We start from the raw sequence: 15178 nt of genomic DNA on the forward strand, positions 1-15178 counted from the left end.
AAGTCTCTTCTTGGTCTTGTCTTGTACCAGGTGGTGCTGTGTCAGTAGGACAGCACCTAATTATAGGGGTATTAACCAGGTGTTATTTCTGGTGCTAGTTGTAGGTGAGCCCAAAATGAGAGTGAAAAAGAGAACAGTCTAAACACTTATGTATTGGCATGTTTCCTCTGGTTTTGGAGGTATAATTGATACATCTTTTTCCTCATGGCGATCCCTACTTTTAAAATGGACTTTAAAGGAGAAAAGAGGGAAGAAAAAACAACAAAAAAAAAAGCCCAAAACAAACAAAAGGACCCACATCAGTGTATTAAAAGAACAGACTTTGTTTTCCATGAATGCAAGATCAGAGAAATAATATTCTGCATGAATTCATTAAAAAACACAAACAAAAAGCCCAGATGTTATTTGTGCATTGATAATCTGTGTTTTGGAACTGAGCAGGGAATTATGTAATGTGTGATAAAACGTAAAATCATCGTGACCTGTAACATGGTGCAGCTTTAATACACTGGCTTATCCTTAACTTCAGACTTCATTTCATGCTTCCCAGCCTTCTGTCAAAGTACTGTACTATAACTGCAACTGTACAACTTCTGAAGTTAATGGCAAGGCTTTTGGAATACTGTATCTGATCTCTGCCTTACAGCACAAGCAGCGCTGCCCTGTGCTGGAGGACCAGCTGGTGGATCTTGTGGTGTATGCCATGGAACGGTCTGAGACTGAAGAGAAGTTTGATGATGGTGGAACCAGTCAGCTTCTGTGGCAACATCTCTCCAGCCAGCTCATTTTCTTTGTGCTCTTTCAGTTTGCAAGTTTTCCTCATATGGTCCTGTCACTCCATCAAAAGGTAAATTGTTTGCATCTCTCCCACTTGCTAAGAGAGATTTTAAAACCAGACCAAAACAAGTTTAAAAAAAAAAAAAGATCACTCACCCCTGCAAGAAGTACCTTATACGTAAGAACTAAATTTTTGATCGTTGTGCTCTCTAGAAGTCAGTCAAATTCTCAAGTTACATTGCTGTGAGCTAGGTCTGTTTCCAGTATATTCAGTTACAGGGTGTTGCATAATATTTGGATTCAAAATGTGCTAGTAACTAGAATAAGGAGGTAAACTGGCATAATTCAGAAGACCTGAGTACTGTACTATTGCATCCAATTTACAATCAAGCTTCAAACAGAGTGAACACCCTGTTCAGTTTTTGAGCTAAAGAAACATGCCATGTAAATGGATGCAAGAACTTACAGTTTGTTTGTCTAATCAATCTAATCAAAGCAATCTAATCAAAGATCATTTGTCCAATTGCAGTGATATTGGCAATCATATTCCAAAGTTGTTATTACTTCCTAATAATAATTCCATTAAAACTGATACACTTTTGAGTATTTATCCTTTTCTCTGGTGCTTAATGCCTCTCTGAATTGTAAGGGTGGTGGTGCCAGTCCTCTGCAAGAAAGGAGAGGAGGGGTTACAGTAAGTCAGCAGCATCCTCAGCTCTTTCCTGAGAGAAAGTGTGATGTTGATGATAGGAAAGGGGTGTTCTGTTCTTTCTCCTCACTGTAGGATTAGTTTGTGGCTATTTAGGTACAGTTTCTAACGTGCGCTACACATGGCTCCATCTTCATTTGTCCACAGTTCCATGTTACATCAAAAATTACTATGTATGTTATGTTTCACTTGTGATGGATTCTAGTTCTCTGCTCTCTTTGGTATCCCTGAAATTAATTTTACCAGAGTTGCATTCTTTTAATTACTGTTAATGAAGCATTGAAACAATAGGCATTATACAACACAATTGCACAAATCTAATCTAAAACTAAAGCAATCTAGATAAGAGTAGAAGTTAAGAGTAGAGTACTGGTTATTAGAGAATTGCAGTTACATATAAAGAAGTTAAATAAAAAAATAAAATATCCAAACGGGTCCAGATGAAGGAAGCCCAAGTTGTTCTGGTTCAGAGACTTTATTTATAGACATAATGTAAAACCTGTGGCCTGCTGCTAGCAATGGCAATACTATACTTGGTTACAGGGCTATAAGATGACAATTTAAGTCCAATGTTTAAGAGTTGCTAATTTTTCAATACAGTTATCCTCAAGAGCTAAATACATTTTAAATCCTACCATTAATTGTTGTGTCCCTCCCAGAGTCTGTTTCTGTGTTACAACTAACGTACCTGTTTGCCATCTTTCTGAAAACATGACGTACATTTCTGCCTAAGTCCTGCTATAAAATTCCCAGTAATCTCTGCTGGAACTGTTTTAGTCTGCCCTTCTACTTTTATAGGAGTCTTTGAGTGATTTTTCTTTTGCATGCAGTATTTGTCTGTTACTGAGAGTTTTTGACAGTTGGCAGGCCGTGGTCTCATTAAAGGAAGAGACCATCTGATGTGGGTGCTACTCCAGTTCATCTCTGGCAGCATCCAGAAGAATGCACTGGCTGACTTCCTCCCGGTTATGAAGCTTTTTGACCTCCTTTATCCTGAGAAAGAAGTAAGTCTCTCTGAAATTAAAAGTTTTATTTTTAATTCAAACTGAGACCTTCATATGCTGATAATCCTATCATTCTTGAGTCACTGTTACAGCAGTATGCTGCATAATTGGAGAGAGATGTTTCATGATTAAATGAAAATTTTCAGGATTTCCTAGCTATGTTTTTCCAGTAACCACATTTGTGCAGTGTTTTAGGGGTAAAAAAGACTTCTGTTAACTCTTCTCTTTCTTGACTTTGGTCTACCTTGGTTAAGATTTTGAGGAGTGTGTTAAAGCACTAAGGGTATTATTAGAGAGTAATGTTGTGAATTTTATTGTTACATCTGGGCTGTAACAGAATAATACACTGAGAGACACTTTCAGCTGTGAAGAACTGAACAAGACACTACGTTTGTTTTGTATTAAAGGTTACTTAAAATTCATTCTGCAGTAGTAAATCAAATCCTAGTCATGCTGTGTACATTCCTCTAGAATGAAGGTTCCTGAGGAAGGGGGAGTTAGGGGAAGTTCTTAAACTTCCGTTGTGACAGCGTTGTCAGCATGAAGTCCTGATTGCTTGCTCTTATCATAGTGCTTTCTATTTTGGGTCAGTAGATACGTTAACACAAATGTGTGGTGTACCAAACTGATATGTAGCAATTTTCCCCCCTCTCAAGTTAGCTTTGACCCACAGAAATTCTTCATTACAATTTGTTTCATGAGCTCGCAATTGCTTTTGTCAGCACAAAATATTGGAAGAGTGTTAGGACTATTTACTTTAATGTAGTGATGGGCTCGGAATTACACTTATTTAAAGTGTTTGTGGGACTAGGGCATTTCTGAGGATTCGGTTTCACAAGCAGTTTAAATGTTACCTACGGCTGTTGCTCTTAAGAGGATCTGTCTTACTCTCCCCTTGATTATGCGTTGCTGCTGTCTCACTTGTGCTATCAGTGGTGCTTGTGCAGTAGTAACTGAGTCAAAGAGAGAGAAATACAGATGTTGGCAGAAGGAGAGAGCCAGGGTGCCTTTTCCAATGGCAGTAATATAACCGAGTCTGTAGCCAGAACATTTTCAATTTTGTGATGTATCTGTTCCTTTTCATAGGAAGTGTGTTAATCATTAAGTGTAATGGTGATGCTAGACAAGTTATATTTTTCAGAAAATATTGGTGAACCACTGAATACCTACTATGGAAACACATACCATAACTGATTTCTGAATAATCTGTAAGTGTGAGGCTGAGAGTAGAAGAACGTGCTTTGTAACTATATATGTCTTGAATTTGTATATTCTAAGCATGAACTTCCATTTGTTGAGGTCTTAGATTATTTGGTTTTGATTTTTTTTTTCAGAATAATTACTGAGGTCCGGGTTCCTTCCAGAGCTCTCGATTTAAAACTGCATACATAGATGAGGGTAGAATCTGTTCTTTAAAAACGTTGCTTATGGTGTTGCAAGGCAGCAAAAGAAAAACTTGACCTTGTGAATGCTGGGTGTCTAAGTTGATTTTCTGTACCTCAATACATGCAATATGTCACATTCATGTGTTCTTTCTTTAGTGTATTCCTGTACCCGATATTAACAAACCCCAGTCAACTCATGCTTTTGCAATGACCTGTATTTGGATTCATCTGAATCGGAAGGCCCATAGTGACAACTCCAAGCTACAGATTCCCATTCCTCATTCTCTTAAACTTCACCATGAGTGAGTTTTGGGGGGTTTGTTATGTTTTGATTTGTCTCTAGACATAATGGAATAGGAAGCTCCAAGTCTGTATTCAGAATGTTTTGTGTGATGGGTTGTTGTATAAGGGTTATCGAAGGAATGAAGCAGAACTAAGAGCTCTAAGTCAAAACGTGCTGTTATCATACAGCTAATGGAAATAATATATTACATCTCAGATTAAGAAATCTTTTACTGACGGAGAATCTGAAAGCAAATTCACTATTTTGTTTTATTCTGCTGTGGTTTGGAAAGTGTGGATAAGCAGTACATTGGGTTAAGTTTTGTCCAGAAAGGGGATTTTTTAAAGTGTATTTTTCTGCTGAGGTGTTTCTCTGATATAAGAAAATTGTAACACGGAGAAACTTGGGCATAAGATGTAGTTGTTTTGATGTGGTGCAATTAATAAATATTTTGTGTTTTCTACTATTTTATAATGGATTTTTGACTGCGGTTATTGTGGCTGTGATCCTGGAATGTGTGTGTATTCTTCTGCTTTTTTTTTATTACTTAATGTTTAATCTCTTTGTCACACAGGTTTTTGCAACAGAGTTTAAGAAATAAAAGCTTACAGATGAATGACTACAAGATTGCCTTGTTGTGCAATGCTTATTCAACCAATTCAGAGTGTTTTACTTTGCCAATGGGTGTACTAGTAGAGACTATTTACGGAAATGGCAACATGAGGATACCTCTTCCAGGAACTAATTGCATGGCATCAGGTTCTATTACCCCGTTGCCAATGAACCTCTTGGACTCACTCACAGTTCATGCCAAAATGAGGTACAGTATGCAGCTAGCTTTTTTTAACCTGTAAATCTGTGTGTAACTAACTATCATCAGGAAAGCTTTCCTCTGTCTGGACATGCAATGTATAGATCTGTTGATTTACTTAATAAATTTCTTAACTTTCACGTCCTTGTTTTTAATTGAAAAATACTTTCTCTCTTTCCTCAGTCTGATTCATAGCATAGCTACAAGGGTAATTAAGTTGGCTCATGCAAAATCTAGTGTGGCCTTGGCTCCTGCTCTTGTGGAAACATACAGTCGCCTGTTGGTTTATATGGAAATAGAATCCTTGGGCATCAAAGGCTTTATCAGTAAGAAAGAAAACCTTTTCTTTCCCCCTCCCCTTCCTTTTGTTTAGTAGCATTTTCTTTTAATGGCAATTAAAGACCATAGTAAAAATGAAAATCTAATGATGCAGCGTGTTGAATACATATATAAATTATTTTTTCCTAGTGCTGCAGTAAATTTCAGGTGAGTGTGCTACTGTCCCTTTATGCCATCATTTGTATGGTCAGGACCTTCCTAGTTACGGTGTGTTGTGCAAAACTATGCTTAATGGAAAATTGTAAGCAAAGTTACTTAATTAGATGCAAATGATATTTAATTGCACTCGTTAAAATAATTTGCATGTCTGCTGTATATGTTCATTCAAAAGATTATTGAGCTCTATACATTTACTGCATCTTCAGACAGCACTTGCACACACGCTCTTTAGAGGTAATACAATTTTCAAATCAAATATCTGACTTGCAGCTAAATGTAACCATCTACACAGTCTAGTCTGTAGTTTTATTTTAAAGTGTAATCGCTTGGAAAACTTAGTTTACAAACTCTTTTTCATAAGGTCAGCTCCTGCCAACGGTGTTCAAATCTCACGCATGGGGAATTTTGCACACTCTGCTAGAAATGTTCAGCTATCGGATGCATCACATCCAGCCTCATTACAGAGTCCAGCTGCTCAGCCATCTTCATTCCTTGGCAGCTGTGCCGCAGACTAATCAGAACCAGCTTCATCTGTGGTGAGTGATGTTTACCATATTTAACTATAATCTCAGATTCCTCCTTCATCATATGTTGAAAGCTGAGTGAGAACTATGTTTTAAATGGGACATAAGTACTTCCCAGTCTTAGTTCTGTGGCTAAATTGTTCTGTGGTATCTCAGCAGGTCCTGTTTTTCAGACATACTGTTAGGTGTTTGCAGTAGTACTCTGCAGAGTTGCATGAGGCAGCCTCTTGCACAGACATGGCAGCAGTGTCACAGGTCAAAGCACAGTAATGTGCACCAGAACTGACATGTCAGGAAGTGTTGGGCAACTATCGACCTTGCACTGGAGATAAAGGGCAATGCCTGCTACTTGTAGTCACAGTGATTGGCTTGTCTGCCAGTGGGACTGCACTTGCTTACTCCTATAGAGGATGTTTAATTTCACTACAAGAGTTAAGCTGGTTCCACTTAAATCTTTAGCGAAGTTAATTTTCAGTCAGATCAGAGAAATAACCTGATTCATCCTGCAGCTGTAAAGGAGTTCGTGCAAAGCTGTGGTGACTGTACATGAACCTGAGCAGAGAAAAAAGTGTCACTTCCATTGTATGGTGTGTGTCAGCGTAAACCATGAATAAAACAGTGGCTAATTTGGATACAAGAAAGGTGGAAAAGCTGGTTAAAGAAGCTTTAGAGTTGATATGCAGCTAATTCTAGGGAACAGATTTGAGTTTAACTTACTGTTAAAAAAGTTGAAGGGCATGAGATTCAGTTTGTATGTAGAACCTGAGGTTTGCTGTAGGAAAGTTGGGGAAAAGAGTGTCCATTCACTCTTAAGAGTAGAATACTTCTAGTGGGTGTACGTGAGGGAGACAGAGCAATCTCATTATTATCAGTTCATATCAAGGAAGTCTAATTACACACTAATTTCTTAGTCCAAATTCAAATTGCTCGGTTCCTTATCCTTTATCAAGAATAAAGAGAACAAGTGAAGACAAGTTTCTCCTTAAATTCAAGGTCTTGCTCTTTTTATTCACCTAAATCTTGTTTTGTCATCTTAGTCTGTGAAATATGGATGTTTATCACTCACTTTTGATAAGCACTGCATGCAACTAGAATGGAGTAAGCTAACCTGTGGCTTTGGTATTTCAAAGACACAATGTTATAGAAGTTTCTTAAATTACCTCAGACTACCTGGTGTGAAAAGCACTTCCAACTAGGGCACTGGAAAATAAAGTGCTTTTAATGAAAAGCAGTACTTCCTCATTTCTTTAATAAGGACAATTTAGAGCTGTCTACTTCAGGGTGATAGTTAGCTTTGAAACTTCCTATGCACTATTCATGCCTTTTTATTCTGTTTTTGCATATATTTATTTATCTATGTATCCTTGTTTAGAGAAAGATGTTCAAAAGATAACAATGGGAGTGCTCTAAATTGGAGAGACTTGAGGCTCCATTTCAGGGGCTCTGCACCTGGAATTTTCATTAAATCAACTTTTGAGAGCTTTATTTGAAAATAAAGTACTTAAATAGTTGATAACAAATTTATTAAACATTGAAAAAAGCAAACTTTTCCAAAAGGTTAAGAACATCACTTTCAAAACAAATGTTTTTGTATTATTTGATATGGAAAATGGAGGATAAATAGGTATTTTTGGAATCTTAGAAGCAGCAGTATAAGCATTATTTTCTAACTGGACTGTTTTCTTCTTTCAGTGTTGAGAGTACTGCTCTAAGGCTAATCACAGCTTTGGGCAGCTCAGAAGTCCAACCACAGTTTACACGATTCCTCAGTGATCCCAAAACAGTTCTTTCAGCAGAATCAGAAGAACTCAACAGGGCTTTGATCTTAACTCTAGCAAGGGCAACACATGTGACAGGTAATAGTAGTACAGTGGAAGCTGTAGTCACACCATTTCTCTAAAATACTGTTTAATAGAATATCATGGAAACGACACAGTCATAAAACACACCCCATACCTGCTTTTGAGAAAAAATGTAATTTTAATTTCCTATTACTTGTTTTTAGGCAAAAAGCTATTATTAAAGCAGTAGTGAAATCAGACATTGTTTGGAAGTTGATTTTTATACAGAGATCCAGGGTGACTAGTTTTCTTTACTGTATTATTTTCAGTTTCATTATTTTAAATTTAAATGCTTGGATTGATTACCAATACATGCCATTTAAAAAAAAGGGAATGTTCACAGCAAGTGTGTTGCTCACGGGGAAGCTGCCCCCTCTACAACTTACCGTTAAATTGTAGTGTGTATTTTGTGTTTGCTTTCTTGGGGAAGGGAGAGAGGAAAGCTTTTATTGTGTGTTTTAATGATTTAACAATGTGCAATGACATGGGTCAGATTTTTGTTAGCTTTGAGGGGGATGTTTTCTCTGTCTTCTTTTTCTACAGTTCTAGTCTGGAGACTCACTGGAACAGCTGATTTCACAAAAACTGGTGGTGGTGATTTGAAAGGGAAAGGGCTTCTTTGTGTTAGGTTTTTTATTTTTTAACCTTTGCTCAACCTCTAATGTTGAATCAACACTGGAGTTGTGGGGATGAGGCTTGTGTTTTATTTCTACAGCTTAATTGGTAAAGGTACTGCTGAGCAGCCTTTTTAAAGCAATATAAAATGGCATCTGGCAATTCATCATCATTATCTTCCTCAGGATTTTTTTTTTAAGTCTAATCAGTTAATCAGCAAAACCTTGTCTTACTGTCATTACAGGAAATTAAATATAAAATCTTAAAATCATGATTGCTTTATTTCTAGCTCAAAACCTAAAAATAACTTTGTTATTGTTAGTAGCATAAAAAAGACAATATCCAGCTTGTTCTATAGAGTAAATAAGATTCAAAGAAAGGAGATGGGAGAAGTTAGCCAAAAAGGAAACCCTGTTGAACTAGCAAAGCCTTCATGCATATGACTACAAAAGGGATACCAATAAGAATTGGGTTTTTGTGTGAAATTCTAATATCGTCAACCCTTTTTCTAGACTTTTTCACAGGTTCTGATTCAATTCAAGGAACTTGGTGCAAGGATATATTGCAGACTATCATGAGTTTTACTCCACATAACTGGGCATCACATACACTAAGCTGTTTTCCAGCTCCTCTGCAGGTAATAGGTTCAAACTGATGATTTTATAGTTGGAAATACAGAGAATTTACTCTCTTAACAAGATCCTTTGCCTTTTGCTCGTTGGTGAGATTGTTCCCCTGTCCAGACTACATTGATCTCAAGTCCCTAAAGACTGCAGCATGATTGTAACATTGATATTTCTTCAGAAATGCATTAGCTTCTCCTGGAGTATTCTAAGGCTAAGTTTGGCCAACTGATACTTCTGCTGGAAGGTAAATCGGATCTTTTAAAAATTAAAAAATAAAATTAAAAAAAAATTGGAGAAGCCTTTTTTCATGTGGCAATTTGTCACGTAGCTTTGTTAGTGACAAAACAGTCACTTTGGTGTCACAGTGAAGCAACAACCCTACCTAGTAGATTTGTATTGTACAAAGAAATAGGAGCTCATAAGGTGCTAAGTCAGGCAAAAGTTTGCCTGTTCAAATGTTTTATTCTAGGCTCTCAGTCACAGCAAAGCCTACTGTATTTCAGGTTTTCTTCCAGCAGAATAACGTACCTCAGGAAAGCCGTTTTAACTTGAAGAAGAATGTGGAAGAAGAATACCGAAAATGGAAGTCTATGACCAATGACAATGATATAATTGCACACTTTTCAATGCAAGGTTCACCCTCACTTTTCCTTTGTCTCCTATGGAAGATGTTGTTAGACACTGATCACATTAATCAAATTGGCTACAGGTGAGCTTAAAAGATGTGCTATTTCAAAGTTATTACAGCAGCATTCTCAGTTCTGAGGACATAGGCCTTGTGCATTAACAGCTTGATTTGTACTTTTTTTTATTAATTCAGAGTATACAGAGCATGGAAAAAAGGAGTGGAGCTAGGTATTAGCAAGCATATCATGATAATAGTGCAGTGTTTAAGACTGGTTACACCACACAGTGGTCTGCAATGCATGTTCTTCCTGGTAAGAGACAAGGACCTGAGGTGTTTGAATTAAGCAGTTTACTTGTAATGACAGTGTTTCAGGCAATCTGAAATAGTAAACAGAGCATATAAAGCATTTATTTACTTAGCCTTTATACATTAATAAAGGCCAAATACTTTTTTTAAAAAGAAATGTTGGATTAAGATGAAAATCTACTGTAGAAGTAGTAGTCCTACAATTTTTTTACTTGTTCTCAGTGGTAGCGGCATCAGCTCCAGCTGTGAAAAATAGATTCTTTCTTTTCAATCTTTGTTAGGTCTGTTGAAACAATATTTATGGTAGCATGTGTTACTCTTCCGTGCAATGAGGAAATACCAGTATTTTAATGCTATGGTTATATTAAAACGCGTACTGCAGGAAAATAAAGTTGAGTTGCAGAAGATTGTCCTAAGAGGTGTGTAACTCACAGTGCTTAACTAAAGCATGGGTTCTGCGCAGAATACTATACGTAAGAGTTGGTGAACTTGAAGCATTTCTTCTGATTAGTATCCAGACTTTAGAATTCCATTGCTCTAAGGCTTTTTTTGCTTTGCTTTGAGGTTTTCTTCATTTAATAAAGGGAGATTTTTTTTCTGTCTTTTTTTTTTTAAGACAATTGTATTAAAACCCACTAACTCTTATAGACCAGTTGAAAATGTATTAAGAACAGTAACAACTGCCATTTGCTTTTTTTTTTTTTGTCTTTTCTTCTTCCCTGCTAGAGTGTTAGAAAGAATTGGGGCCAGAGCTCTGGTGGCACATGTCAGGACATTTGCAGATTTCTTGGTGTATGAATTCTCTACCTCTGCAGGAGGCCAGCAGCTCAATAAATGTATCGAGATTCTCAATGACATGGTGTGGAAATATAACATTGTAACACTGGATAGGTTAATTCTGTGTTTGGTAAGTACTGCCTTAGAAAATAAGATGCCAGTTCTTCATGCAGAGTCTGCTTTCTGAGTCACTTTTGTAGGAGCAATCTTTTTAAAAATTCGTTGTTTTTAAATAGTGACTATTTGCTAACGCAATAATAAAGTAAAATAATAGATTACTTCTTTAAGCAACACAAAACTCAAAGTCTTACAGTTCTCTGAATCTTCAGGGAAAGCTTTTCTTGGTTATTCAATGGCAACCATTGAATTGGTGTTATTAAATGTTGTTAGTGCTTTGGGTCTCTGACCTCAGAGCTATGCAGCCTGAATAGAAGGGGTACTGCATGCTGTGGTTCGGGAGCAAATGGAAAATCTTGTACCCATTCGAGTATGCTTTCTTTGCTTAGAATTCGGCCTGTTTCATCAGAAAAGTAGGACAGAAATGGCATTATGTCTTTCCAGGTTATCCTACAAAACAGAGCAGAACTCACCTAGAGAGAATTAAGTTTTCCTTCAGTAATTATCCTTTACTTATATTTTAAACTCTGGTTGTTTGAATTTTAGTTTGGTTTTCAAACTGAAGTCCAAACATGTCGTAGTGGCCAGAAGTTTGAAGCAATCTTAACTTCGTTATCATTATTTGGTTATTTTCAACAAGAGAACTGACAGCTGAAAGAGAGCTAGAATTCTTGGAGAAGCTGCTGTGACTGGGGAGTTTTTATTCCATAGGCAGAAAGCCTTACAAAATGTGATGGGTACTTTTCACAGGAGGTGTTTGAACCTGCCTCCGTTCTGTTTCTTCACTTGAAAAATAGAGTTGAAAGACCATATGTTCAGTGTGAATTTGTGTGCAGATGTACCTAATGTGCAGCCAAATTTGCTAGCCAATGTTTAGGGGTTATAAAGCAGGCAGCAGCATCAACTGTAATTCCATGTTTTCTGATCTGTTTTTTTTAAGGCAATGCGTAGTCATGAAGGAAATGAAGCTCAAGTCTGTTACTTCATAATTCAGTTACTCTTACTGAAGCCTAATGATTTCAGAAACAGAGTGAGTGATTTTGTGAAAGAGAATTCTCCGGAGCACTGGCTCCAGAATGACTGGCATACTAAGCATATGAGTTATCACAAGGTATCAAAGCTAACAAAATTCCTTTATTGTAATACTTTCTGTGGAGTTGAGATCAGCCAGAGAGTCTTTTGTCCCGTAAATGACAGGACAGCTCTGTCAACTTTTGGAGTTACTTAGTAAGTCATAATTTATTTGGGCTAGTATGAAAGAAAAAATCACTATGTTTATATAGTAACATTAAAATTATAATGCAGTGATATTCAAAGATAGAAGAGTTGTGTGGAGGTTCATTCTTGGTCATCTAAATCCAATCAATTTAAAATCTTGCTTTTACTGAAATTCATTTAGAACAGAGGGGGTTTTTTTGCATCAGGGAAAAGGTGTTTCCTTCTGGTGTTTTATGACTATAACAATAGTTAAACCTACGTTTTCTCCTAGTTATTAAACCTTCTTTCATCTCCTGTGTGGCAAGAATGTGATATCTTGATATGTTAGGGGAGAGAATTGCTGAGATTTTAATGCTGCTGTAAACATAGTGGTTTCTGCTGGCTAGAAAAGGATGTACCAATGGAGTGTTCTGTCAGAAGACAAATTATCACTGAGATGAAATAGATACAACCAAACTCTCATGTAGCTAAACACATACAATCTAGTTCTGGTCAGAAAGCTATTTGGTCTGTATTAGCCCTCTGCTTTAGCCGTACAGTGTCTTAACAGTGCCTGAAAGTTTAAGGGTAGCAGGGAAGCAAATTATATTAGCCTGGGAATTGCTGTGACATGGCTGCACAGTTACTAGACCCAGTCTGGCACATAGAGATTTCAGTCACAGGTAAAACACTGTAAGACCAGCCTTCAGCTGTACTCATCTGGTATTTCAGTACACTCCAGTTCTTTCCCAGGGAGTTACTACATGCATATTATTTTTGGTGTTTTGATTCAGTATATGATGCAGAAATTTTCAGTAGTGCTGATTTCCTCTAGGTTTTCTCTTAAAGTGCTTGACAAGGGACACATAAGTGCTGACTGCTTTGAGCTTTGGCTTGGGATGCTTAATGTTCTCTTATGCCCACTTTGACTGGTGGTGAAAATTTGTTTTGTTTTGTTTTTTCTGAAGACTTTATCTACTAGTCTAATAACTAAATAATTTCGCCCAGAGTTGCATTTTCTTCAGTAAGCTTTACAGTAAAAACATCTCACTGTACTCATATGTGATAATGAGGGTTAAGAAGTGGCTTTTTAAAGCAATGTAGATGCTGAATGTTTAATGCACTGCTTTTAAGGAAAGAGCTTTTGATTTTGTTGGATTTCTCTCCCTCCAGAAATATCCTGAAAAGCTGTATTTTGAAGGCTTGGCAGAACAAGTCAATCCCCCAGTTCAGATCCAGCCCCAGTACCTGCCAATTTATTTTGGAAATGTATGCCTGCGCTTTCTGCCAGTGTTTGACATTGTAATCCATAGATTTCTGGAATTGCTTCCAGTGTCCAAATCACTGGAAACTTTATTGGATCATCTGGGAGGTTTATACAAATTCCATGGTAAGTTATCTGTGAATACAGACTTTTATTCTTGTTGCGATCATTCTGTTCTCATTCATCTCCTTAATTCATAATTTTCATCTACTAGCAGAGCAGTGCTTTAATCCTTTCATATTCTGTAAGCCCTGTGTACATTTCCACAGAGAAGTACAATCCCTGTTTAGTGAATTTCAGCCTGCTACCAGTGAATTTGCTTTCATTTAGGTAGCTCTTATTAATTCATGCTTCCTTCACACCTTTTGCTTTCACTCACTTCTAGTATTAAGTACTTGGACCTATGTCCTAACAAATTTTCTGTTACCAAGATTGAAACAGCTAAAAAGCAGTTCCTCCATCTATCCTTGTTTAAGATTCAAATAACTTAACCTGTGTTTTTAACACTTATTATAATAAGTTTTTATATAGATGTCATTGCTATGTTATGCTCAGACAATTTACAATATTCTTTCTTTACTGTGTCTTCATAACTGGATTCTTCCTATTTAATACCTTTTATACAAAGAGATGATTTAGACAGTTTACTTACAAATATACCAGTATTATTAAGATATGAACTGTTAGTAAAACTGACTTTCTTTGCTCGACTTCTGCCCTTCTGCACACACATTAAAGTGTGTGTACAAGACAAAGGAAAATCAGTGTTGTAGAGTATAGTGAAATAAAGAACGTGCATCAATTCCATGTGCACTGTTTTTAAATACATACAACTTAGTCTTGTGGAGTTCCTGATTTTAATTTTATGTTTGCCACTATAAACATAATAGTGATGCTAGAAGTTATTTCTGTTTTTTTGTTGTTTTCCTTTTCTTCTTGGCAGACCGTCCAGTGACTTACCTATACAACACTCTTCACTATTATGAGGGGCATCTCAGAGAGCGCACAAACCTGAAGAGAAAACTTGTTCATGCCATAATTGGCTCGCTCAAAGATAATCGCCCGCTAGGCTGGTGTCTAAGCGATACTTATCTCAAATGTGCTATGAATGCCCGAGAAGACAATCCATGGATTCCTGATGACATTTACTATTGCAAGCTCATTGGAAGACTCGTAGACAATATCCTTCATAAGTTTGCATTAAGTAATCTGTGCCAATGTCTTATAGCATCATTTAATCAAAAAATAAAGTTCCATTTCTATCTATTCTGTTAGCTGCATATATTAGTCTAAATTCATATTAAATTACTTCAGTGTACTTTATTATTCTACACAGGGACTGAGCTGCCCTAGTAAAAACATATTGAAAGATACTGTGAAAACAATGTACAGTACAGCTGTATAAATATTTCACTGTTTAATGCATCACTTAAAAATACAAATGCTGGTGTTTCTGTATTCCAAATTGAATTCTAATTACCACATAAAATCAGCGTGATACAAAACATGAGTATTTTAAGAAAATGTAGAAAATGAGATTACTTTTTTCTAGAATAAAATATTGTAAGCAATGCCATATTTAAGAAAGTATGTAACTGGCTGTGTCTAGTTGAAGATTGGTATATGTGCTGTTACGAGCTGCTGAGAATCTGGTTTTTAGGAGAGAAAAACTGGAAGTTAAGTTTTTAACACAAACCTACATTTTCTTAATTGCTGCCTTTTGTTAGTTTTTACAATTATGACTACAGCTGACTTAAATTTCTGTGGAAATAGCTGGTAAACCCATGCAGCTATGTTCTAGAGAATAGCGCTAGTG

The 15178-nt window shown here is 36.6% G+C and overlaps 1 protein-coding gene across 2 annotated transcripts in view; it reads left to right on the forward strand.

The window, feature by feature from the left end:
* Positions 1-15178, forward strand: part of MED23 (mediator complex subunit 23) — a 41361-nt gene that overhangs the window by 17505 nt on the left and 8678 nt on the right. For both annotated transcript variants that reach the window (XM_068416658.1, XM_068416667.1), the window contains 13 exons: positions 647-847; positions 2347-2490; positions 4032-4177; positions 4733-4978; positions 5153-5295; positions 5829-6003; positions 7684-7847; positions 8960-9084; positions 9577-9782; positions 10734-10914; positions 11842-12012; positions 13272-13488; positions 14306-14542. In XM_068416658.1, coding sequence (XP_068272759.1) covers positions 647-847; positions 2347-2490; positions 4032-4177; positions 4733-4978; positions 5153-5295; positions 5829-6003; positions 7684-7847; positions 8960-9084; positions 9577-9782; positions 10734-10914; positions 11842-12012; positions 13272-13488; positions 14306-14542 — 2356 coding nt within the window. The remainder of the gene's footprint in view (positions 1-646; positions 848-2346; positions 2491-4031; positions 4178-4732; positions 4979-5152; positions 5296-5828; positions 6004-7683; positions 7848-8959; positions 9085-9576; positions 9783-10733; positions 10915-11841; positions 12013-13271; positions 13489-14305; positions 14543-15178) is intronic.

The sequence above is a fragment of the Nyctibius grandis genome, chromosome 1, assembly GCF_013368605.1.
Source record: "Nyctibius grandis isolate bNycGra1 chromosome 1, bNycGra1.pri, whole genome shotgun sequence".
In the NCBI taxonomy this organism is placed as follows: Eukaryota; Metazoa; Chordata; class Aves; order Nyctibiiformes; family Nyctibiidae; genus Nyctibius; species Nyctibius grandis.